Source organism: Cinclus cinclus, chromosome Z (assembly GCF_963662255.1).
Source record: "Cinclus cinclus chromosome Z, bCinCin1.1, whole genome shotgun sequence".
Lineage (NCBI taxonomy): Eukaryota > Metazoa > Chordata > Aves > Passeriformes > Cinclidae > Cinclus > Cinclus cinclus.
In genome coordinates, this window is record NC_085084.1 from 62,927,504 (window position 1) to 62,951,035 (window position 23,532).

At 41.1% G+C, this 23,532-nt stretch overlaps 1 protein-coding gene across 3 annotated transcripts in view; it reads left to right on the top strand.

Annotated features, from left to right (window-relative positions):
* The first annotated feature begins 711 nt into the window (after window positions 1-711).
* Window positions 712-23,532, top strand: part of CMYA5 (cardiomyopathy associated 5) — a 45,621-nt gene continuing 22,800 nt past the window's right edge. For all 3 annotated transcript variants that reach the window (XR_009934142.1, XR_009934143.1, XM_062513016.1), the window contains exons 1-4: window positions 712-866; window positions 8,530-18,676; window positions 21,371-21,466; window positions 22,121-22,354. Coding sequence is in view for 1 of the 3 variants with exons in the window: in XM_062513016.1 (XP_062369000.1) it covers window positions 712-866; window positions 8,530-18,676; window positions 21,371-21,466; window positions 22,121-22,354 (10,632 nt within the window). In the remaining 2 variants the exon portion in view is untranslated. The remainder of the gene's footprint in view (window positions 867-8,529; window positions 18,677-21,370; window positions 21,467-22,120; window positions 22,355-23,532) is intronic.

Consider the following 23,532-nt stretch of genomic DNA (forward strand, 5'->3'; position numbering starts at 1 on the left):
AAAGGGTAGATGTGGCTTAACCTAAACTGCATGGTAGTATAGCTTGTCTGCTTCAAATGCTAATTGGTTAAAGTCTGCTCAAATAGGAGGTTTTAGAGATCCTGTGATTTAACACATATATAAATTGAGGGTTTAAATATGTTCTTTCTGCATGGTTAAATACCACAGTGCATCTTATATCTCTTACAGTACAATATTAATAATTAAATGTGTTTGTTGAAGGCTCATCCACTATTTATTGTGTTTGACCTTTCCAGCTCGAGCTTGAGGAACTCTGGGTGTGCTGAAGGGCAGTGCTTGTGAAATCTACTTTCTTCTGGGGCCGCAGATAAACTCTCCTGCTTCATCTGTACCATCCACCCCAAATTTGCTGGAGGTGAGTGGGGGAAGGTCTGCTTGGCCGCCTTCCTCCCTGGTGCTGCCTGACTGCCCTGTGTGCTGTAGAAGCGGCTCTGTGGCCGGGAGGCAGGCGAAGGGGGAGAGCAGCTGGAGAGATGGCCACGGAGCCACGTGTCCTGGCACCGCGCTGGTGCTAGGAGCCAGGGTAGGAACAGCAGCGACTCTGCGCCGTAACTTTGCTGCCTTCTATTTAAAGACTGCCCTGAGTCAGGAGAAGTGAGTGCTACTGGGGATGACAGTTGCTTCAGGCAGCCCTGGGGAGGACAGGGTTGGGGGTAAACATCACCGGCGAGGGCCTGAGCAGGGAAGGGAATGGATGGCTCCCGGGGCGCCGAGTGCGACAGAGCATCCGAGACCTCGTCCTTCATAGGAGATGAAGAAGAAGAAGAAGAGGAGGAGGAGGAGGAAGATGAAGAGGAGGATGAGGAGGCTGTGGACCCAGAGGAAGCAGAGGAGCTGACTAATAGGTATGTCTCCCCAGGGACTCATAGCCCCCAAGGGAGGAGCTGCCAGCTCTGTCCCAAAGCATCATCCCCCAGGAGATGCCAAGATTGGAGTCCTATGCTGGTTTAGTGGCTTTTCCCCTTCCCTTGCTCAATTGCTGCAGATGAAAAAAGGGGGAATAGAGGGCTGTAATATTTTTTTCAGATGAGTATGGCTGTAATTAAGTTTTGTGTGGTAAGTGCCTACCCCGAGTTCCCTGAGAGCTTTTCTATTTAAAGATCCTCTGATGTGCCAGCTCAAGTGGCATCTCCTTCCACTCCTCCCTCTCTGGCTGACTCTTTGTCACATATGGATCTTAAATGCTCTGCAGATTTGCTTGTCAGGGAGAAAATGCTCAAAGATTATAATGGTGCATTAAAATTGGTTCCTTTTTACAGCCCTTTATTCCTTCCCAGTGGTCCCTCCCTCTTCGGTTTCTTTCCTTAAAAAGGAAAAACTTGTTATATATGCCTGCTATTGCTGGTCATGATTTGTATGGCTGAATTTTGTGGTGGAATGGGAAATACTCTATCCCCTATCCCTTTGATATTTAATTTTTACTTTTTTATTTTAGTTTTTTTTTCTTAATAACCCTTCCATAGAAACAGTGGATTGTCCTACTATTGCTCTCTTACCATTAGGAATGTAACAAGCAAGGTTGTGGCCCAGTGCCCTGCCCGATGGTCCTGTGCAGGATGTGAAGGCATCTGCAACCTGATCCATGCGGACAGACTCTGGCTGTGCCAGTGCTGTTGGTTTCATAAAGAAGCCACAAGGCCTGAGAGTCCCCCAGCACATACCAAGTGTCAAGATTTCTTTCTTGTCTTGAGTATACCCTATCAGTTGTAAGTGGACACTGTAGGAAGAACCTAAGATATTAATGTTGTTAACTTAAGGTTTTTCCAGAAACCTACCTTTTAAGAAATGCGTCATACAGTTACTAATACCTCCATGCTTTGAAGCCATCTGCATTCACCATCATTCTGTGTATCACAGTTCAAAGTGCTTTCTGACATTGCTGCTGGTCACTGGAGAAAAGAGATGATAGGTGGGGGCTCTCTGCAGCTGAAGTCACCCAAAGTGCTGCAAGAACAAAAGCCAAATGGGGAAATCTATCCTAGAACTGTAGGAAAACCTTCCTGCATAGGAAATAAAGAGCTAGTTTTCCACAGTGCGGGAACACCCTGATGTGTAATGCTCCTTTATTCCCAAGGAGATGTTGGCTTTCCAGTGCTGTACTTACTAGCACAGAGAGAGATTGCATGCCAAAAAAACACTGCTTGCACATGGCTGTATCCCTGCAAGAAAACCAGCTGAAGTCCACGGAGTGGAGCTGCTCACTGCAGAGAGCTGAAAGATGATTTAGATAATAACTTTTAATAGAATCTGCAATTAAATGGCTATTAATAAAACTGGAATTGTAAAACACAAGTAGGAATTACTAAAAAGGGAGAGAAATCTATCTAGCCTCACAGTTATTTACTACTTGTGCTGAGAGGACGACTTTTCCATGGGTGCCTGTTAGCAGCTCAACATAGCTGCGTCTTGCTTCTGGCTGGCAACCTCTGCAATGCAAACTGGGGCATTGCATCTCAGCACTTACTTAAATCACAGCACATATTCCCTTTAGCTCCCTGTTATATTAAAAACAGCAGAGTTTTTCTCTGTCCTTAACTGTCTTACTAATAAACAGGTGAGAGTCTACCAGAGAGGTTTTTAACAGCTGTGCTAAGTGGTAACTGAGTATAAATAAATTTGTTAGATTAATTAGGCTAAAGGAGATGTAAAATTTTGAGTTCGGCACAAATGTGGCGACTGCACCCAGCGCTCAGCAATAACTTAGGAAAGTTAAATGCAACTGACTCTTGAATTGCTTGGATGTCACAAATGTCAGCAGGGTTGTTGAGCTTCAGGCCTCCTCCCATAGCCAATGCCTGTGCAGAGCTCCTGACAGGTTGAGAACAGACAGGTTGAGCCCCTGGGACATACTTACTCGAGCTGTGAGTTAATTACTCATTGACAAACAGGTTTTCAAGCCCCCATTGCAGAGCAAATTTCTTTGAGAGTATGGGCTTTTAAAACATAGCTTAGAGGAGATGTAACTAGTATGCAAACTTGGCTGAAGGCAGCTTGTCCTGGACCCTGCTGCCGTCAATTTATTTTTAATAACCTCAGGTTCTCTGTTGCTTCTGTTTTCCTCCTTTGAATGCAGTTGAACAGCACCTGGTTGTGCAAGTCAGCAGGAAAATCCCCACTGGCTCCTATTTCTCCCTTTCAAGCAGGTTAAATAACCTCATACCTCTTTTATATGAGAGTCATGCAGCAAGATGACTGACTGCCCCAAGGTCAGTAAGTGCCTCTGTGAAACAAGCAGAAGGGCCCTGGTGGTCCTCTGAGACACCAGCCCCTGAGCTCTGACCAAACCACTCTGCTTCCATACTGTGCAGCAGCTGCAGCAAATTTAATCCTAAAAGCTGCAGCAGAAATTATGACTTGTCCCAAAATTACAAGGTATGCATGTGAAAGGCAGAAGAGTTTGGGTTTCATGTCTTTACTACCCTTATTAATATAAAGTTTAAATCATTTGGTTTTGTAGCACAGTTTTTTATATGAGACTAACATGCAACATCAGAACCTATTAGAAATGTGGGATAAGGGTTTCATAACCTTGTCAGCACAAAAACCCCACTGATCTGTATAGGACCTGTACAATATTTTCTTGCCTTCGGACATTTTACTATCTATAGCTCCATCTATAGCTCTGTGTATCCAATTAATCAACTAAACAGGGACAGTATTTTAAATACTGTATTTGTTAAGGCAAGCGTGAGTATGAGGTTAACAGGTTTTAATTTTGGTAATAGTGGTAATGGTGAAAATTAAGTCTAACTAAAGTAAAATTGTTTACCATTTAACTGGTTTACATACCCACTGGAATATCTGTGTCTCTAACAAATGTGTGATGGGTGAGCTGTTCTGACACAGTTCTGTCTTTCAGACCATTCTCTGCTGATTTCCTTTTACAGTGGGAAGGGCTCAGAATGTGTCTGTGTGCAGGGTTTACATAAAAATGTCTCTGCAGCCATTTTAAGTGTTTCCAGTCAGCTTGCTTGCCTAGAATAGGTAAGGGTTCATTTTATCTGCTCATTTAGTGTTTGCCTGTAATCAGTAGACGGGAAAGTCCTTGAGTTCCGAAGTCATTGAGTTTGTTTGCTTTATGAAGCAGTTCTACAAGATCAGAGGTGTATAAGCTTTAGAGACAAGTCTCTTATAATGATTGATGAAAATGGGTATAAAGGGAAGCACAGTGGAGAAGCCGTCTCTTGGCATGTGGGGGATGCTACAGCATCTAGGAGAGCAAAAGACTGGAGTGATAGCAAATGGGTGGTGAGAAGGCAGGGGTGGAGAGTACTGTTGATTTGTCTTCCAAAAAGGAGTTACCGTACCCTACCCAAGCAGAGGAAGACCTGGGGAAAGCAAGTGTTATCTCAGATGCCTCTAGATGATGCAATGTCTGACTTGGGCCAGGGTGGAAGAGGTTGACAGGGCTGTTTTTCTGCCACCTGCAACATGAGCAGGGAAGGTAAGAGAGATAGGAAGCAGAGCTGTGCAGGCTAATTCAAGCATGTCAGGGCAGAGGCTTGAGCAAAATGTACCTGAGAGCAGCTGAATGGGGCAGAATGCTGAGGTGGGGGCATCGCAGAGGGGTGGGGTGCAGCCAGCTCCACTTGCTTCTGCAGCTGGGCACTCCATGTTTTCTTTCTCTTGAGTCTTTTGGGTTAAACTGACTAACTAACTAACTGACTGACTGACTAACTAAGTCCTTAATAAAGGCCTGTGTTGCAGCAGGGCTCTCAGACTTCAAGAAGTTCCATTGGGTCTCAAGAGAGTGATTATATAATTGTGTAAAGGAAGTGTCCCACCCAGACTGAAGTGTTTGGTACCTATGCTCCCTCTACAACACACTGGAGAAACCAGAATGCAGGAGCATGGCAGACCTCTGGGAATGGAGGTGCTGTGGTTTCTCAAGCAGCATCTGATCCTGCAAATGGCAATGCCACTAGGATATGCTATGACTTGGTGTCTGGAAAACAGGCTAGTACTAAAGCAGGCTGTGACCCTTCAGAAGAGGTGGAACGAAATGTGTGAGACAAACCCAGGTCCTGGCTCCCAGCTACTCATCATAAAATCCAGCTTAGGGTTTAGCTGGGCAAGCAGCTGCCTGTTTTTAGATAATAGTCCCTTTGAATTTCAACAGATGCACAAGCCACTTGGTTACCAGAGGAGGTATCATTAACTGAAAGAAGTCAACAGTATCTTATCAGGGGAAGGTTGGGTTTGAAATGGTGTCTTTCTGTAGCTCCAAATTCTTTTAGCCTGAAGAAGATGGGTGAGCTGTAGCCCTGGGAAAAGCAGAACAATAGCCAGAGACCTTGCTGAGCATACTGATTACTGTAGGGGGAAAGGGGTACCATGGTAAAGGCAGAAACTACAGATATGTACAGAATAAAAACACAGGCACAGAAAAGTGTTTCCAATACCAATTTCCACCTCTCCTTCACTGTGCCTGAAGTAGGAGCTTTCAGAAAATGAGATCTTGTCAGTGCAGACTTCAGATGTATGTTGACATCTTGGTCATTTTATCTGTATTGTTTTCAGCTTGTGAGGAATTATGCAGCAAACAGCTACACACTTTTATGATACCAGCAGTGGCAAGGTCTGATGTGAAGGGGATAAAGAGAGTCTGGGGAGAATTTTAGAAAGCGGTTGGGCTGACTACCTGTATCTCTCATAGTAGTGGTGTGCAAAGGTGGGTTCACTGTGTGAACACAACCACTCCTGCAGCCGGAGAGGTGAAAACTCTTCCCTCATATGATAGGTAAAGGAACGTCTGCCCAGCCTTCCAGGCTGGACTAGAAACCTGAAAGCCTAGTGGACACAGAAGCCACAGTGAGAAGCAGGAGGAGGCAGGAAGAAAAATCTGGGTTTGAACTATTACGGCAGGAGGCACAGAACTGTTTGTTAATGTCTCTAAGAGTAATAAAAGGTTTAAGTCAGTGTCCTAGCAGTGTAATAACATGCTGCTAATATAAGTGCTGATAGGAATGGGTGTGAAATATCTATATAGAAAAAAGACAGCACTGACTTTTGCCCTGGAGGTCAGTGGCTTTGTATCTACATTTATGAGCCAAAACATTGCAAACATCTTTTTCCAGTGACACACACTTCTCTGACTAGAGAGGGGTCTTTCAGCTACTGCTTGCACCTTGTAAACAGTTCACAAAAGGGAAGCGTTTGGAAGTGCATTGGAAGTAAATGTTTGAGATCCATGTCTCCCATTCTGGTCTTAAAAGTATAAAGCACTCTCTCCTCACACTGTAGAGGAATATGAACTGTGACAAGTTTGTGACCATGAAAATGAGATAATGATGCATATAATTCAAGCTTTTTGCATAGGCGGGGCTAAGGCAACCCGTTCTTATTCATTAATATCAGCTCAAGTGGGAGTGCTGCTCTGTTCTGTATGAAGGTTTATTTAATAGCACCAATTAGGGCAGAAAAATAGGTTTTAAAATATAAGAATTATTTAGAAGAAAAAAAAAAGTTCATCTGTTATTGTGGACTCAAGTAACTGATAGCTTCCTTAGTACTATTGCTATTGATTTTTCTTTTTTTAAAATTTAATTTTATTTTGCTGTGTCCATGTCAATGCCAAGCCATGGAACTGGCAAAGGAAAAACTAAGAGAAAAAATATGTTCTGCTGTACCTCTTTCTCCAAGGTGTAAGTTTTCACCTATGGAGCTAGCCTTTCTAGAGAGTACTACACCAATGCAGCTGTACATGCTGGGGCTTAAATCTGTTTGAGGGCTGGGTTTGGGGGCCAGGAGGAGATTGGCTAACATGCAATTATTTAGTATTATACTCTCAGACATGCTTTGAATTGTGGGCCTTCAAGTTCTCCTGCTGGTCATCATCTCCAGCCAGTCCTATCACCAAAACTGGGTTTAAGCCCTGTCACTGGAGTTCGATATACTGTGTTGTCCCGCCATAGACTGTCAGACTATTGTCCCACAGGGTGACTTCAGCACTGAGGATATCATGATCTGTGCCTCAGTCTGCACAGACCTGAGCATGGACCAGCCCAGCACAGCCCTTCTTGTTCTGGGCCCTGGAAAAATAAATTCATGGAAAGGTAAGGGTAGCACTGCCAGTAGCAAGATTGCATTTCTGTTTCCATTAGGTACTGAACATTTTCACTGAGTGTCCTTTACAAAAAGCAGTCCACAGAGCTTGCTTGATGATGCAGTTATGACTTCTCCTCCTTCAAAGACCTCTGCCTTCTGACTGGTGCTCAGCACTGTCTGGCATGGTGCCACCTGCTTTTCAGGAGTATCCCCCTGCCTCTGCAGCCTGCAGGTATCTCTGGCACCTGTGTGGTGTGAGGCCACAGCCTCTGGCAGTTGGTCAGATGGGCTCTCCTTTTCTGATCCCACATCAGCAGCTAGGTTTCTTCACTTTAGCTAGAGCACTTTATCCTAATCAGTGGGAAAGTGATCCTTCCCTCTGTTCAGTGGAATTGGGATGTTGTGTGGCCATAGATGTGCATTCTTACATGGGAGTGACAGAGACTTCATTGCTCCTACTCTTCTACTCTCTTGAATGCTACATCTTGTCCAGCAGATACACCCTATCCTTTCTTTCCACCAGCTACAAATGTCATTTCCATAAATGAACTACTGTCTACTCAGGAAATACTGGGCTTGAGCTTTGATTACCTTCTCTGTGGTTTTTTTTTTGGTTTTTTGGTTTTTTTTAGCAAATATTACAACCCTAAAAATATTGAACCCTCCACACATTGTGTCTTTTCATTGCTTTGGCTTATCTCTACATTCTTGATTTGAAGAATTTGAAGAACTTGAAGATTTCTTTTCCAAAAGTTCTCAGAAAAGCTTTTCTCCAGCCTTTTTAATATTATAACTGAGAGATTTGGTTGCAGCATATGATAGGGTATTGATTACGCATCATAAGGTTTAAAGCTAGCCTTATGAAACATTGCCATTTCATTTGGGGAAGTGTCAGTACATTTTAATTGTTGAATGTATTCTAAATTACTTTGTTAAGTATCTAGAATGTTTAGAGGATAAAATATATGAGACGACAGTAACAAACCAGCGGATAGGCTCTCTACTGCTTTGAGCATTGTATAATCATTCACACTTGCGCAAAGCAAGTGTGGGTGCTATTAAAACACTGACAGTATCTGTGAAGTGTTTAATGAAAGGTTTAATTTATACTGTGAGATAAACACATGCTGGAGAATAGCCCCAGAATCAGCTCAATCTCACACTGGCAAAACAAGGTCAGATCAAAGACTGTTCTTCCTGCATTGTCAAGATCATTTAAACACCTCCCCTTCATTGAACTAACCTTGCAATATGCAGTTTTACAAATTCATCTAAAATATAGTTGTGAGATGAAATATGACTTTTCTTACACTTGTACTTCAAAATTTGTGCTTATGCAGTATTTTTACAACTTTGTAAGCCATTTCTGTTTTAATGAAGAAATTCAGCTTTTACCTGCAATGATTTAATTTGTTGCATGTTTTTACAGCTTTCTTTTGTTATTTCTTCTTTTGTTTGTAGTTTTAAAGATCTTATCCAAAGTGAAGACGTGAAACCCAAGCTGCAGTACATCATGACTAACCCTTCCTTTTCTATGGTAACATGCCAAAGTGAAGACAGTGGGATAACCTGGGAAACCAACTCGAGCAGATCTTCTACTCCCTGGACCTCAGAAACTAGTACAGCTTCTGATCTTTATAGTATGGAAAGCTCACCAGTAGGCTCTCCTCCAGGAAAAGTTATCTTTATTATGGATGAAGGCAAGATCGTTCGGAAAAGGACACGCAAATCTTCAAATAGGGTGCCAGTGGCTACAAGATTGAAGGGAGGCCAGTGCAATAAAAAACGTGACTCTTCTGGAATGCAGAGGCAAGAACCAAGAACTGTTCTAGGAGACGTACAAGCCTCCATGTTGAATGTAGAGCGGGTGGAAGCACAAGACACAGATGAGGAAATGCTGGACAACAAAGAAGCCCTAGAGAATATCGCAGAAGAACCTGTAAAACGTGCTCCGATAAGATCAATATTTAGGGAGAGCAGGCTGAGAAAAGTCGGTCCAATTCTTGGAGGACCAGTACAAGCTAGAATCCAGCTGTTCAACTCAATTTTTGGAGGGACTGGGCCAGCTCCTGAAACACTGGAGAAAAACAGAATCCGGAGAAGTAGTTCAGCTTCAGGAGATTCTGAAAAGTTCCTTGAAACATCAGTAAAAGAAAGATTGCAGAAGTTTGGTTCACTCTCAGAAGCAACACATCCGAAACATTTTCTGGGAGCAAGAAGTAAAATTCTTGAAACACCTTCAGAGAGAAGAAGGAAGCAAAGACAACAACTCACAGAACAAGTAAATCAAAGCTTTTCTTCACCAATACCACCTCTTGAAAGACAGCTTACTAAGAAAAATTATGTTTCCTCTGAAAATATTGAACCTTATAAAACAAAAGAATCAACCCTTGAACATGAAGAAAGAAAAGAGAGACAGCCTCTTTTGGAGACTCCAAATCAGGTTTCAGGACATTCACTGAAGAATGAAGAGGAAACCAGGAAGCAGCAAAGTCGTTCAGCAACAGCCAGAACATCAATAACAGAGTCAACAACCTCCACATCACTCAAGTCTGACGAGAAATTAGTGCTGCTTCCCTCAGCCGAAAATGCAAACAAGAAGCCAGACCAATCCCTGCTGACAGCATCAGACAATCTGGATGAAATGAAGAAGCAAGAAGTTCAGCCCAATTCTGCACCACAGTCTGTTTCAGCAGATTTTGTTAGTGAATTAGACAGACCAAGTTCCCAGCATATTTTGCCTATGGAATCTATGTCAAAACATCCTGAGAGGGACACAGAGAAATCTTACTTTCCTGATGTTCCCTCAGCTAAATCCAAATATTCCACTTCAACTGAAATAATTCAGGAAGATATTATTTCTCAGTCATCAGAAACTGCACAGTCTGAGTCTGAACACATGCTTTTACCATATTCTGGAAATGAAACAGAGGAGCAAGAAACTGAGTATCCATCATCAACAGCTGCACTGTCAGAGTCAGCGACTTCAGATCTAATGTATTCAGCTGAAAGAGAAGAGGGTCAAAAGAACCCATCCTCAGAAACTCAAAATATTCATTTGGAGAACCAAATGAAGTCTGAACAAGGCTTTTCACTTCAGGAAACAGAGAAGCAAGGAATTAAGTTAAAACCACCAATTCCTGAAAATATAGATTCCAAGTATTTTGGCATTTCATATCCTGTTCAGACAGGAACAGAAGAAACACAGAAAACTTCAGCTATAAATAAAGCAGTAGATTTTGATCATTCTGATTTTTCCATTGAAGAAAACAAACAAGCAGAAGGTGGGCAAATGGAGATGAAACATCCAGATCTCTCATATTTCACCGAAGAAACTGGAGAGTCAGAGACAACGCAGATGGAGACAGAGCATCTAGACTCATCTACTTCCAAGGAAGAAATAGAGGAATTGAAGGGTGTACAGATGGAGATGGAACATCCAGACTTCTCATTTTCCAGGGAAGAAATAGAGGAACCAGGAAGTGCACAGCTAGAGACAGAACTTCCAGATTTCTCATATTCCAAGGAAGAAATGGAGGGATCAAAAAGTGAAATACCAGATACAGACTATCCAGAGCTGCTTTTTTCCACAAAAGAAACTGAGAAATCAGGGAGATCACAGGTGGAGACAGAACAACCAGAATTTTCTTCCAAGGAAGAAACAAAAGAACCAGAGAGTGCACAGCTGGAAATGGAGCATCCAGACTTCTCTTTTTCCAGGAAAGAAATGGAAGAATCAGACAGTGCACAGCTGGAGGCAGAGCACTCAAATCTATCATATTCCAGAGGAGAAATGGTGGAACCAGAGAGTGCACAGCTGGAGATCAGTCATCCAAACTCTTCTTTAACCAAGGAAGTAGTTAAGGAAATGCAAAGTGCACAGGTGGAAAAGGAGCATCAGGTTTTGTTTTCCAGGGAAGAAACAGAAAACCAAGCATTCAGTCTTTTTGAACTGGAACAGTCTTATTCCTCTGAAAAAGAAAAACAAGAAGAAGAGCTTGCACTGGTACATTCAGAGAAAGAAAATACTACAGAACTCCAGTTGATACATCCAGATATATTTGATTCCACTGGAAGGGCTGAGATACAACAAACTGGGTATCTGGAAACAGCATTTTCAGATTTACCATATCCTATAAATAAAACAAAGGATGAAGAACTGTCACAAAGTGACAAAGGAGAACAGCAGAATTCACAATCTGGAGGTAAGATGGATTCCTCTGCCATGGCAATGCAAGGAGAAATTACTCAACTGGAGTCAGAGCATCCAGTTTGGCCACATTCTACCAGAAAAGAACAAGAACATAAAACTTCACAGCTGAAAGCAAAACAGCCAGAGACAACAGTTTCCCCTTGCAAAACAGAACATGAAAAATTGCAACCAAAGCTGGAACAAACTGATTCACTGTATTCCCAGGGAAAAACAGTACAAGAAACTATACAGAGAAACTTAGAAGGTCCAGAGCCATCATGTTTCATTAGTGAAGCAGAGCAACATGAAAATGTACAAGTGGTTTCAGAAAAGAGGGATTTCTCATTTGTCACTGGAGAAGTGTTGCAAAAAGGGATGGAGTCAGGAACTTCGGGGTCACAACTGACTGACAGAGCAAAGCCATGGGAAATTACACAAAGGGAGCAGGAGCAATCTTTTCCTTCCTGTTCCACTGCTGCTAGTCAGCAACAGGAAACATCACCACTGAAAGTGCCCCAGCCAGATGTTTCATGGTCCTTCGGTGGAATGGAACAAAATACAATACAAAGAGAGGTGAAACAGCAGGAAACAGACCAACAAGAAGCTGTGCAAATGGAAACAGAGTATTCAGTTACTTCAGAAAGCCTGGGTGAAGAGGAAGGCACAAACCAAATTAATTTGGTGCAGCAAGAAATAGCTCAAGCAGCGTTAGTGGATCCATCTTTGCCATATTCGTTCAGTCGACAAATGCAAGATGAAATGCAAACAGAGCCAGCATATCCAGAAAAAACATTTTATGTAAGTACAGAACCAGAGAAGGAAATTATACAGCACAAATCACAGCAACAAGAAATAGTACATCCAGAGCTGGAACAAATATTTGTATCTTCTTCCAGTGAAAAAGAAGCTCCACTGGAAATGGAAATAACTTCAGAATATCCAGATTTGTCATATTCCTCTCAGGAGCAAGAAAAAATATTGAAAAACCCAACCTTACCATTCCATTTGATGCAACAAGAAACTGAACCAGTAATGGTGGAACATGCAGATATCTCATGTGACAGTGGTGAATCAAAACAAGGTGACATTGTGGAGCAGGAATCAGGACATCCAGAGTGCTTGTACTCCATGGGAGAAACTCAGCAGAAATCAGAACACTTGGATTCACAAGGAAGCCTGGGTGAAGCAGCACAAGATGAAAATATGGAAGTAGAATCTCAATACCGAAATCAGTCATGCTCACAACCGGATTCAAAATTATCAGATTCGTCATTCTCCTTTGGTAAAGGCAAAGAACAATCAACTCAAAAGTTTGAGTCTAAACATCAAGAATTGCCTCAAGTAGCTAGAAAAAGAGCTTCTCCAACAACTGCACAAATAAAGTCAAAACATCCAGACATTGCACTGTGGGAAATGAAGCATCCTGATTTGTCACATTCCGCTGGTGAGACAAGCCAGGAAGATGTAACACTGTTGGATCAAAAACACAGAAAGCTTTCTCTTGGCAGAGAAAAGCAGCAGAAAGCCACAAAGCAGGAGTTAGAGCGAGAAAAGTTAACACATTCTCCTGATAAAAGGGACACTTTAGAACATGCCCAGGAGGGCTTGGAACAACCAAATATATCATTTTCCATTGATAGGCCAGATGATGAAATGACACCACCAGAGGCAGAATATACTGATGTGGTATCTCCTCTGGACAGCACAGAGGTACAACAGAGAGTACAAGAAACAGAGCAAACTTATCCCTTTGGACAAATGGATCAGAAAACAGTTCAGCCAGAAGTGGAAATTTCACATATGTCATGTTCTGTGGATGCACCAGAGAAAACAGAAATGGCAGAACCAGACCAGGGGCATTCTGATTTGCCTTACTCTGTTTTCAAAGTAGGAGGGCTGCAAACATCACGGCTGAAACCTGAACACCCTGGTCTAGCACATTCCCTCAACAAAGTGCAGGAAACCATCCAGATGGGATTGGAAGACCCAGGTGCATTGTTTGGTCATGACAAAATAGAGAAACTCCCACCTGCACAGCTGGAGCCAGGCCATGCACTCTTGGCACCCCTGGCCAGGGAAGTGGGGCAACGAGGGATGGAGCACACAGCTGTGGAATGCTCTGAAGAGGAACAGTCTATCAGCAGAGCAGAGCATCCACAAGCTTTAAAGGAGAAACACAGTGCTCCAGATGAACCATCCCAGAGTGGAAAAATGGAGCAAAGAGAAATGTTAAAAGCAGAGCCAAAGCATCCTGATTTACTGTATTCCATTGATAAAGCAAAGCCACAAGGAACTACACAACCAGTGTTAGAAAAACCAGATCTGTCTTCTTGGCCCGGGACAACACAGCAAGGACAAACAGCTAGAGAGGAGAAGCCAGCCTTCTTGCATTCTTTTAAAAAAGAGGCACAAGGCAAGAAAACACAGACAGAATCAGGACATTTAGAATTATGTCATTCTCTCAGTGAGGCAGAACAAGAAACCTTAAATGCAAAATCACACCATTCAGATTTATCTGCTGGCAGATTAGAGCACTATGAAATCATACAGCCAGAGGCAGAAATAATGGATTTATCATGTTCAGTTGGTGAAATACAGCAAACTCAAATTGCTGATGAGGATTTGGAATGCCTGGATTTATTTCATTCCACTGGCACAGCACAGCAAGAAAAGATTCAACCAGAGCAAGAAAAGATAGATGAATTTCCATCATCTCTCAGCAAAGCAGAGGAGTGGAAAGATGCAGGAATGCAGGCAGAACACCCTGAGCTGCAGTGCTCTATGGAGAAAGCAGAAGGACTGCAAAATTCCCAAGCAAACTCAGAATATGCAGATTTGTCATTCTCTGTTGGCACAGAAGAACCTCATAAAACAGCACAGTCAGAGTTTAAAGAACCGAGTTTTTTGCATTCATTTGTCAAAACAAAGCCATCATGGGCTGCTCTATCAGAGCCTGAACATGCAAATGTCATGGACAAAGTACTGCACACAGATTTGTCCTCTTCTGCTAGTGAAGAAAAACGAAGTACACAGCTGGAGGTGAAACAGGGGAGGGGAAGCTATACATTACACCCAGAAGAAGTAGTACAACTAAAATTGGAACAACCAATATTTTCAAGTCCTTATGGCATGGAAGAGCAGCCAATTACATCCCCAGTGGAAGGGGGATTCCCAGACTTCTATTCCTCTGGCAAAACAAAACAACAGGACACTGCACAAACAGGGTTCACACCTTCTGGTGTTTTGAATTCCAAAGAAAAATCAGAGCAGTTGGAACCAGAACAACTGCATTCAAAACATCCAGATTTGCCGTACTCTTTTGGCAAAGCAAAGATTCATGTAATAAAGCCACTTGATTCATCATATTCCTATGGCAAGGCAGAGCAACCACAGACTGACCAGCTGGAGAATCCAGAGATACCATATTTTACTGGTGAAACAAACTGGAGGGATGGGGTCCAACCAGAACAGCCACATGTTAGTTTGCAGTCCTCTGATGTTGAAACAGAGCAGCCAGAAACACCTTCTATAGCACATACCTTCGTCAGGACCGAGGAGCAGGGGACTGCACAACCAGACTTCAAACAATCAGATTTATTAAGTCCTACTGACAAAGGAGAAAAGCATGAAATGGCCCCACTGAGAGTAGGACATTCACAGAAGCAACACACTGGTGCTCCTTCATCTCAAAGTGCTCAGCTGGAAACTGAACAACAAAATTTATCATTTTCCACTGAGGAAGCAGACAGCCACAAAATTCAACCGTATTCATCTCTTGCTAAACAGACAGTGGCTGTACCTTTGGGTGATCCACACACTGTCTCTGAAACAAGCCCTGAAAGAAGTCCAAAGTCTTCAGCTGTAACTGCAGGCTCAGGCCCCCAACATGTAGATACATCTTACTCCCGCTATAAAACAGAACACTCAGAAACTGCCCTGCCTGAGCCAGGGTCCTTTTTTGCAAGAAAAGAAGCAGAGAATAGAGAAATTTTTCTACGTTTGCCAGTAGCTGCAAAGTCAGAGGCTGAATGTGAAATTTTACCTGAAGCTAAGATAGAACAGACTCCACATTACTTTCACACAGCTACACAGTTAGAATCTGAACAACTAAATATACCATATTCTACAGATAAAATAGAAACTCTAGAAAGTCGGGATTACTTGAGTGTACCTTCAAACCTGCAGTCTGAACCTTCAGTTCCATTTTATTCAGCTGATGAAACATGTCAGCAAGAAGTTCCACCTTATTCAAAACCAGTCTCTGAATATTTGGTTCCCACATGGTCCCTTGCCAAACAAGAAGATGAAAGTATGCAGCCACTTATTACCCAGCCCAAACAATCAGAGTGTGAACATGTAATTCCGCCACACAATGAAAAAGAGTTGCAAAAAATTCAACTCAGTTCACTTGAAACAGCAAGCATAAAGACAGTGCACTTGGACAGTATGTCTCGAGTACAAGACCAAGACAAGCCGAAATCTTATGTGTTGGACACAACGTATTTGTCTCCAGACCAGCTAAGAAGTCACCCCAAATTCATTACTGAACAATATGAGCAAGAAATACAACCTGATGTACAGACAGTGCCAAGGTCAGTGACCACAGGGTCAAAGGTGACTGGTGTAGCAGACCAGCAAGCAGTGTCATCAGAATCATTTATACCTTTTCATAAATTACCTGGAAATTCAGAACTTGAAAAGTCAGTATCAGTGGCTCTCACTGATGATGAAGAGAAGCAAAATATTCCATCATCTTTATCTGATGTAGCAGACATGCTTGGAAAGCAATCTAACAAAGTTTCAGGCATTTATACTGAAGGAGAGCATAGATTTGAAATGCAGCAATATTTTGAAGACCAAAAGCATAAAACCTTGGAGCATCTGGAAGTTGTTTCATCAGACCTTGTTCATGAAACTGTGACACACAAAACTCAGCATTATTCTGGTGAATGGGGCAGCCTTTCTTCAGCAGAGATTAGCTCAAGTTATGAAGAAAAGCAAAACCTAGATATTCCATCTTTTGGGCTGGCTAGCTGGCTGGTAGAAGAGGTGAAAGCTCGCTCAGTTAGTCCACTGGGGGCTGCAGATGTAGACGCACAAGGCATTCAGCTTAGTCCAAATGAAGCTTCTGATTTTGGATCAAAACAATTCCCAGCTGCAAGTTGCACAGAATTTACAGTTCATGGGACTACAGGGACTAAATCAGTGTCAAATAAATCCCCTCCAGGACTTCCTGAGGACAGGAAGTCCTCAGACACTAGTCCCAGAACACAAAGGTATGATTTACCATCTCTGGTAGGAGATAACCAAGGCCCAGATAAATTTCTGGAGCAAGAAACTAGTACTTTAAACCCTACAAAAATTGAATCAGTGCAACATCTGGAGGCAGGCAAAATGCCTGAAGTGCCTGAACATTACCTGAGAGGAGAAGAGGAAGAAATGGAACATGGAAGTGTTGTAGAAGACAGTCAGGGTGCTCTGGAGACTACTGAACAAAAAGATCTATTTAATATAATTTCCGAAGGTTATGAAATACTCAATATTCATGCACCTACACATATTTCTTCTGTTGATCAAGAAGAAAGTAAACACATGCCTGATAAATTAGAATACTTAGAAACAAATCCTTCATTTAGAAGAAAATTAGTTGAGGATGGCCAGAGATCCCTAACTTCTCGAAGAACCACAGAAATTTCAGACACCTCAGTACTGGAAGCTGCAAACCGTGAACTAATAGAATTGGTCAAAAAGGAAGATGCTGAGGAAACTGAAGAAACTCAACAAGAAAACCTCCTGTTGCCAGAAAATAATAATTATGTAAAGTTGGATCCTAATAATGGTACTGCTGATATGGATTATTTTGAAAAATACACATTGATTGATGACAAATCCTCAATTAAACCACAATTTGAAAGACGAATTTCATTGTCTCCTGTGACAGAAGACCCCAATGAATCTGTGGAAGAGGCCAAAGCTTTTAAAGAAAGTACTGAGGTAGATACTTTGGAAGAGTTTTCCTTACTTGAGGACCTGGATGAAGTCTTTTATGGTACCATAAAAGGAGAAATCAAAATGCAGTCCTATGCAGATGCTTCAAAACCTTTGCCACTGCAGAAATCAATTGATTCTAGCAGTAAAAGCATTACAAATGTAGAAGATGAGTGGAAGTCACCGGGGACCCCACTCTTTGACTCAGAAGAAGGAGTGCTAGAACGATCTCTCTTGTTCCCTACCACTGTTGCTGCAGTTAACCCGGAGCTTTTAGAGGAGCCACCTGCTCTGTCATTTTTATACAAGGACCTCTATGCAGAAGCAGTAGGAGAAAAGACAAAGGATGAAACTCCTTCTGATGAAGAAAGTGGTAATTCTAATGCTTCTTTCCCTAGTAGAAATTCAGATACAGATGATGGAACTGGAATGTATTTTGAAAAATACATTCTTAAAGATGAAATTCCAAGTAAGCCCACAGGGCCTCAAAAAGACCAGATACCAGAAGATGAGTCCTTTAGTGGAGGAATTTTGGTTTGCAGTTCAGAGAATGATCAGAAGCAGGAATCTGGTGATGTTCAACATGTCAAAACTGAGGTTCTGTCAGAAAGAGGTGTTAGGGAGAGAGACAAATTCCAGGTTGACAGCAACATTCAAGCAACAGTTTGCAAGCCAATGCATGCCATTCCTTTTGGAAGCAAAACAGTTCTTTCAGGTGCACCAACTGATATCACTGAACAAAGAGAAGAAGAAAACATACCAGTGGAAAGAGCCGAAGAGTTGCCAGAGCAGTCAAGTCAACAAGCATACAGTCACCAAATAGATTATCAGGGAGCTGCATATCAAGAAGCTAGTACTAAGCAGGAAGAACAAAATATAACAGCAGTTCCTCAAATGGAAAAGTATGTTCCATATGTCAGGGCTCCCACTGAAGACAGTGAAGATGATCAGTTTACTCAGGAACATCTGTCCTGTGTTCCTATCATTCAGGAAACAGACAATCCAGACTTGCAAAGAGAGGAGCAGCACCATGATGTTTATGAAGATTTTGCTGAGTCAATGGACTATGATGTGATTACACAAGAAGAGCTTCTGCAAGATGAAATATCATCTCAATTTACACATGAGGAACTATTATTTGAAGACAGGGACTCCTTTGATCATGCTGCTGATAGTTATGAATTTGTTAATGAGCCAGAACAAAGAACTCCTGTTGAGCTTGAAGATTCAGGCTTTGTGGTGATGTATCCTGAAAAATCAGCAACAACCATTCCTCAAGTTGAGAGCCCACAAAAAGAACTGAAGAAAGCGCAAGTAGACACTTATTGTTTCCACTGCAAACGCCCAATATCTGCTATTGACAAGCTTTTTGGAGAGCATAAAGACCATGAAGTCACAACACTAGATGATGCTGCAACCAAGATGAAGGTAAGCATTAATTTGGGTAAAAAAGCAGCTACTAAGGCTGATTTCTTCAGTCCTCTTGCATTTGTTAAGAGGAGAGGCTTCAAAGAGCAGTCCAGAAGCTAAGTTGCAGTATCTATTGAATAAAAACTATTTCTACACACATGTTGGAGATCTTGGAGGGAGACTATCTTACTAAGGTATTCTCTGGAGTCCTAGTCTTGCTAAGCTGGTATTTTAATTTATTCAGAAGTTTGAATGGCCTTGTTTATATGTAGTTGTTACTAGACTTTCCATCTTTCAGTCTTATCTTCGTAAGTTTTTTCTGGGTTTGATATGTAGGGGGAGAAATGGGTAGAATGTTGTTTCTATGAAAATAAAACTTAAGTTACAGCAGCTCACTTCAGTTGACAAGGTCCAGAAACCTCCCTTTGTGGAGACCACATAATAAATAAATAAAGTGTTCCCTGTCCCACTTAGATGCATTGGTTGCTTGGAGATTTAGATAAATTACCCTGCACAGTTTTGAAGTGCCAACCTATTTTCTGTTCCATTCACTTTCATATGCAAAATGGCCTTAAACTGAAGAGGGATGTTTCACAAGGCCATGTAGTGACAGGACAAGGGGCAATGTGTTTAAACAGAAAGGGGGCAGGTTTATATTAGACATTAGGAAAAAAATTCTTCACAGTAAGGGTGATGTGGCAGTGGAACAGGCTGTCCAGGGAAGTTGTGGATGCCCCACCCCTGTGTGGGCAAGGCCAGGCTGGCTGTGGCTCTGAGCAACCTGGTCTAATGGAAGGTGTCCCTGCCCATGGCAAAGAAATAGGAACTAAATGGGGTCTTTACGGCTCCTTCCAACCTAAACCATTTTGTGATTTGTGCTAATTATGGCATCAGCACAGGTAAGAGTTTATGGAGTTCTACTTCTTGCCACCTTATCCGAGCTGTTTTCCCCTAAAAGACAGATGAAATCCCCTCCATTTCAGTAAGCTAGTCCATTGCTATAAATACTTGTGAAAATGCTTTTCCTGTGGAAGCTATTGTTCATTAAAGTGCAGTTCTGCTTGTTTGTGAAAAAAATATGTATGTGATACTTCTGCTATATCACATCTGATCATGTACAAGTGAACATATCATGCACATTTTCCTTTACTGGTTACCAGCTATTTACTCTCACCCTAGTAAATGAAAGGTTAGGTCTCTTTTTTGGCACATGTTAGTTTGACAGGAATACAGATTTCATGTTACTTTACTGAAATCCAGAAGGGCTTGTATTGGTGTTATTATATATTATGTTATCTTTATATTACCTCATATGTAGAAGAGAGAAACCAAAAGTTCAAAGTTTAAAATATCAGTACTTGCAAACTATCACCATAGTGCTCAGATGTAGAGTTGTTTCTTGTATATGGCCATTCATGCTTGACTTAGCAGTGATAACAAGGCACAAGTAAGTCAGCAATAAAGTCACAGATCCCAGCCACCCCTCAAATGTACCCACATTACAGCAAGTCAAGTTAAGCTGCAAATAAACATCCCATGACATCACTCCCTGGCTGTGGAACACGGATGTGAAGCCAGTATTAAATTTGGCTGCAACACAGGCCTGGCTTCACATGATTTCTAACACTCAGGGCTCAGGTTACTTTGAGACTGCATTTGTATGTCTCTTGTTACTTCTGTATAATTACTGAGAAAACATTAAGATAACAAAATCTTTGTTGCGTGATTTTTAGATTTTTAAAAATCAATTTCTTTATTATTGTTGAATGAAAACTGTGAGAAGATAGCTTCACAGTAAATTACATGAGCTATGGATGGCATCTGTCAGATTTTACAGTTCATCCTGACAAACAAAAATTTGTTTCTAAATCTTAATGATTTGCGCTAAATATTTTTAAAGGGGGCTTACAATGTCCAGTGTGACATTTGAAATTAATGTAAAGTCATGTCGGTTTTTTCTACAGATTCAGCTGTTAAATGTTGCCATATTAAAAAGCTGTTACTAAGAAAGATAACCTTCCTTTTAGATTTTTGCCATTGAATTAAAACTAAGCATTTTTATAAATTATTAATTGTGCCTTAGTAGTTGAACAACTTACTTTCATGAAAGGTCAAGAAGTGCTAAGAAAAAGTTCTGAGTTGTCTCTGATGTCTGTTGTGCCTTGGACTGCTTTTGTTTCCACATGACTCAACCAGTGAGTTCAATGACTTCTTGTTTATAGGAATTACATATACATACACATTCATAAAGGTATATCTATTTATCTATGTATTGATCTCTATAGAGACAGAGACCTGTCTTTAAAATTCTAATTTAAAAAGCCATGACACAGTATAACCATTACCCTCACAACTACCTTTATTACCTTTGTTTTTATGGGCTTGTTCCTGTCATCTCTCAAGGACACTCGTGAGGCTCTGAGTACCCTCCATCTCTGGCAAAGATGCATTGAAATTCATAGTGTTCAACAGCTTGTTTGGACATAGCACCTTATCAAACAGAGCTCACTTGTTTTGGTTTGGAAACAGTTCTGTGGCTGTTCCAGTTGCTATTTCTGTGCTTCTCTTTGCAGCCAGGGTGATACTTGAACTTACTTAGCAATTATTCCAATGGTGGGTCATAGCAAAAGGAAAATATTCACCTAAAATAAATTCTGCATAAAAAGTTTATAAAATAACCTGCCCAAGTGACTGAAACATTTTAAATTTTAGGATCAGTTAAGCAAATTGCTGACAGCACTGGAAGAAAAGTCAATGAAGATTGAAGAGTTTGTGAGTGATATTGAATTGCGATTTAACTCAGTTGAGGTAAGTCCAGTGTTTTATCACACTAGTTTTCTTTCCCTCTACAAGATTACTTCTAAGATATGCTTGCCTTGTTGTGCAGCATCATCGCTTTCAGTAAAATGGGCTGCTTATCCAGTCCTCAAATCGACTTCTCTGAAGTTCAGTGTAAGGTGTTAACTTTGGAGGAAGAAAAATATTGTGTTTTTTGCACATTACTGCCAAGTGGAATACGTAACTGTCAACACTGAAGGAAGAAGTTTCCTTAATTTTGTTTATACCTATAAAAAGCTCAGACTGTGTCTTTGTGTAGACAGCAGCATGGAAAGCATCTAAATGAGTTGGGCAGTTTCTTAAGTTCTGATTGCCCAAGTTCTTAAGCGTTGAGAACTGTATTAACTCCAGTTGTAAGTATGCATTTTTAGCTGTTTTTTTGGTTCTTATCTCAGTGATCAAATATTAAAATTTAATTTTAAGCCCTAACAGAAAAAAAAAAAAGAAAAAAAGCTGTTGCTGCTTTTAATGTATTTCTCTAGAGATATTTCTGTCTGAGGAGTTTGACTGCAGAGATAAAATTGTCTTATTGTCAATGTGCCAGAATTAATCTCATGGATAGCTCATGTATGGGTAATTGAGAATTTCTGTGTATTCATTAAATGCTGTCATTTTATTCTGCAGGAAAACTGTAAGAAAAATGCAGACTTACTGGAAAAGCAGAATGAAAAGATGCTTAAGAAAGTGGTAGAACAATATGATGAGAAATCAGAGAACTTTGAGGAAGTGAAGAAGATGAAAATGGAGTACCTGTATGAGCAAATGGTAAATTTCCAGCAAACTGTTGATTCAGCAAAGGAAACTTTGGAGACAACAGTAAAAGAAACAGATGAAGTGGATGGATTTGTTTTCCTAAATGTAAGTAAAATTGGCTTTCATGCTGTAGCTTTTATGGTATTAGTTAGGAAAGGACTTCTGTATCTAGAGTCTCAATTATTTTTTAATTTTTTTTTTTTTTTTTGAGATAGCTAAATCCTGCTAGCTCAGCTATTCCACTCTGAAACTTCTGGATCATTTAGTTTTGATGTGAGAATTCTCAGAGAGAGCTATAGAGAGGATGCACAGGACAAAAATGTGAATTATGCTACTGAAATGGCTCTATTTATTTTTTAAGAAGGTGAAAAGACAGTTTGATAATATATCTAAAATTAATAACTGAGAAGTAAAAGATGTTAGAATATTTATGTATTTTACCATATAAAAAAAATATTATGTATCATAATGAACAACAAGAAAGTGATCTTTGAAACAGGAAAATGTCATTGAAAAGTAAAATTGTTTCTGGGCTGTAGGGTTTTTTGTAGACTATTGTTGTTTTGGGGTTTTGTTGTTGTTTTGGAGTGGTTTTTAATGAGTAGATGGACAGTATTTATGCACTGAAGGTACAGAGGCTGTGATAATTAATTATTGTTGAAAAACAGTGAGGTTCTGTGTTGGTTGATGACTGGGGTGAAACCACAACAGTGAGATAGGCTGAGGGCTGTGCATGTGACGTGCGTGTCTCTAATGATCCTTCCTGGGTGCTAAAAACGTCTCCAATGAAGCTGCAGGACTGGACCTCCTAACTCGTACAGTCACTAGTCTTAAAGTTTGTTCAGAGGGTTTGCTGGTCCTGGGTCCTTCAATACTGTTCTTGTGCTGCAACACTTGCCCTTAAGTGAGCCGTAGTACTTTCTTCTCTCCACAAGTGTATCACCAGTCTCAAAGAGGATGGAGTTTCTGGGATAATAATCTTCCCCCGTTATAGAATTAGCATGTGGCCTGGGAGTTGCAGATAAACTATCTTAGAATGCCAGAAATAGAAAGGTCAAATTACTGTCTAAAGACTGCTCATTCATGCAAAATAAGCCAGCTTTCAAAATACAAGTGTCCAGCCCATATATGCCCCAGCAGCTACAGAAATGATGGACCAATATTTGGTTTTCTTCCCTGCTCTGTGCCACACAATGTTGTAGTATCCTGTAACCAAGTAAATGTGGTAGATCAGCTATTTTGGGATGGATGAAAAAATCCAAATTATTTTCCTGATTTTGTGA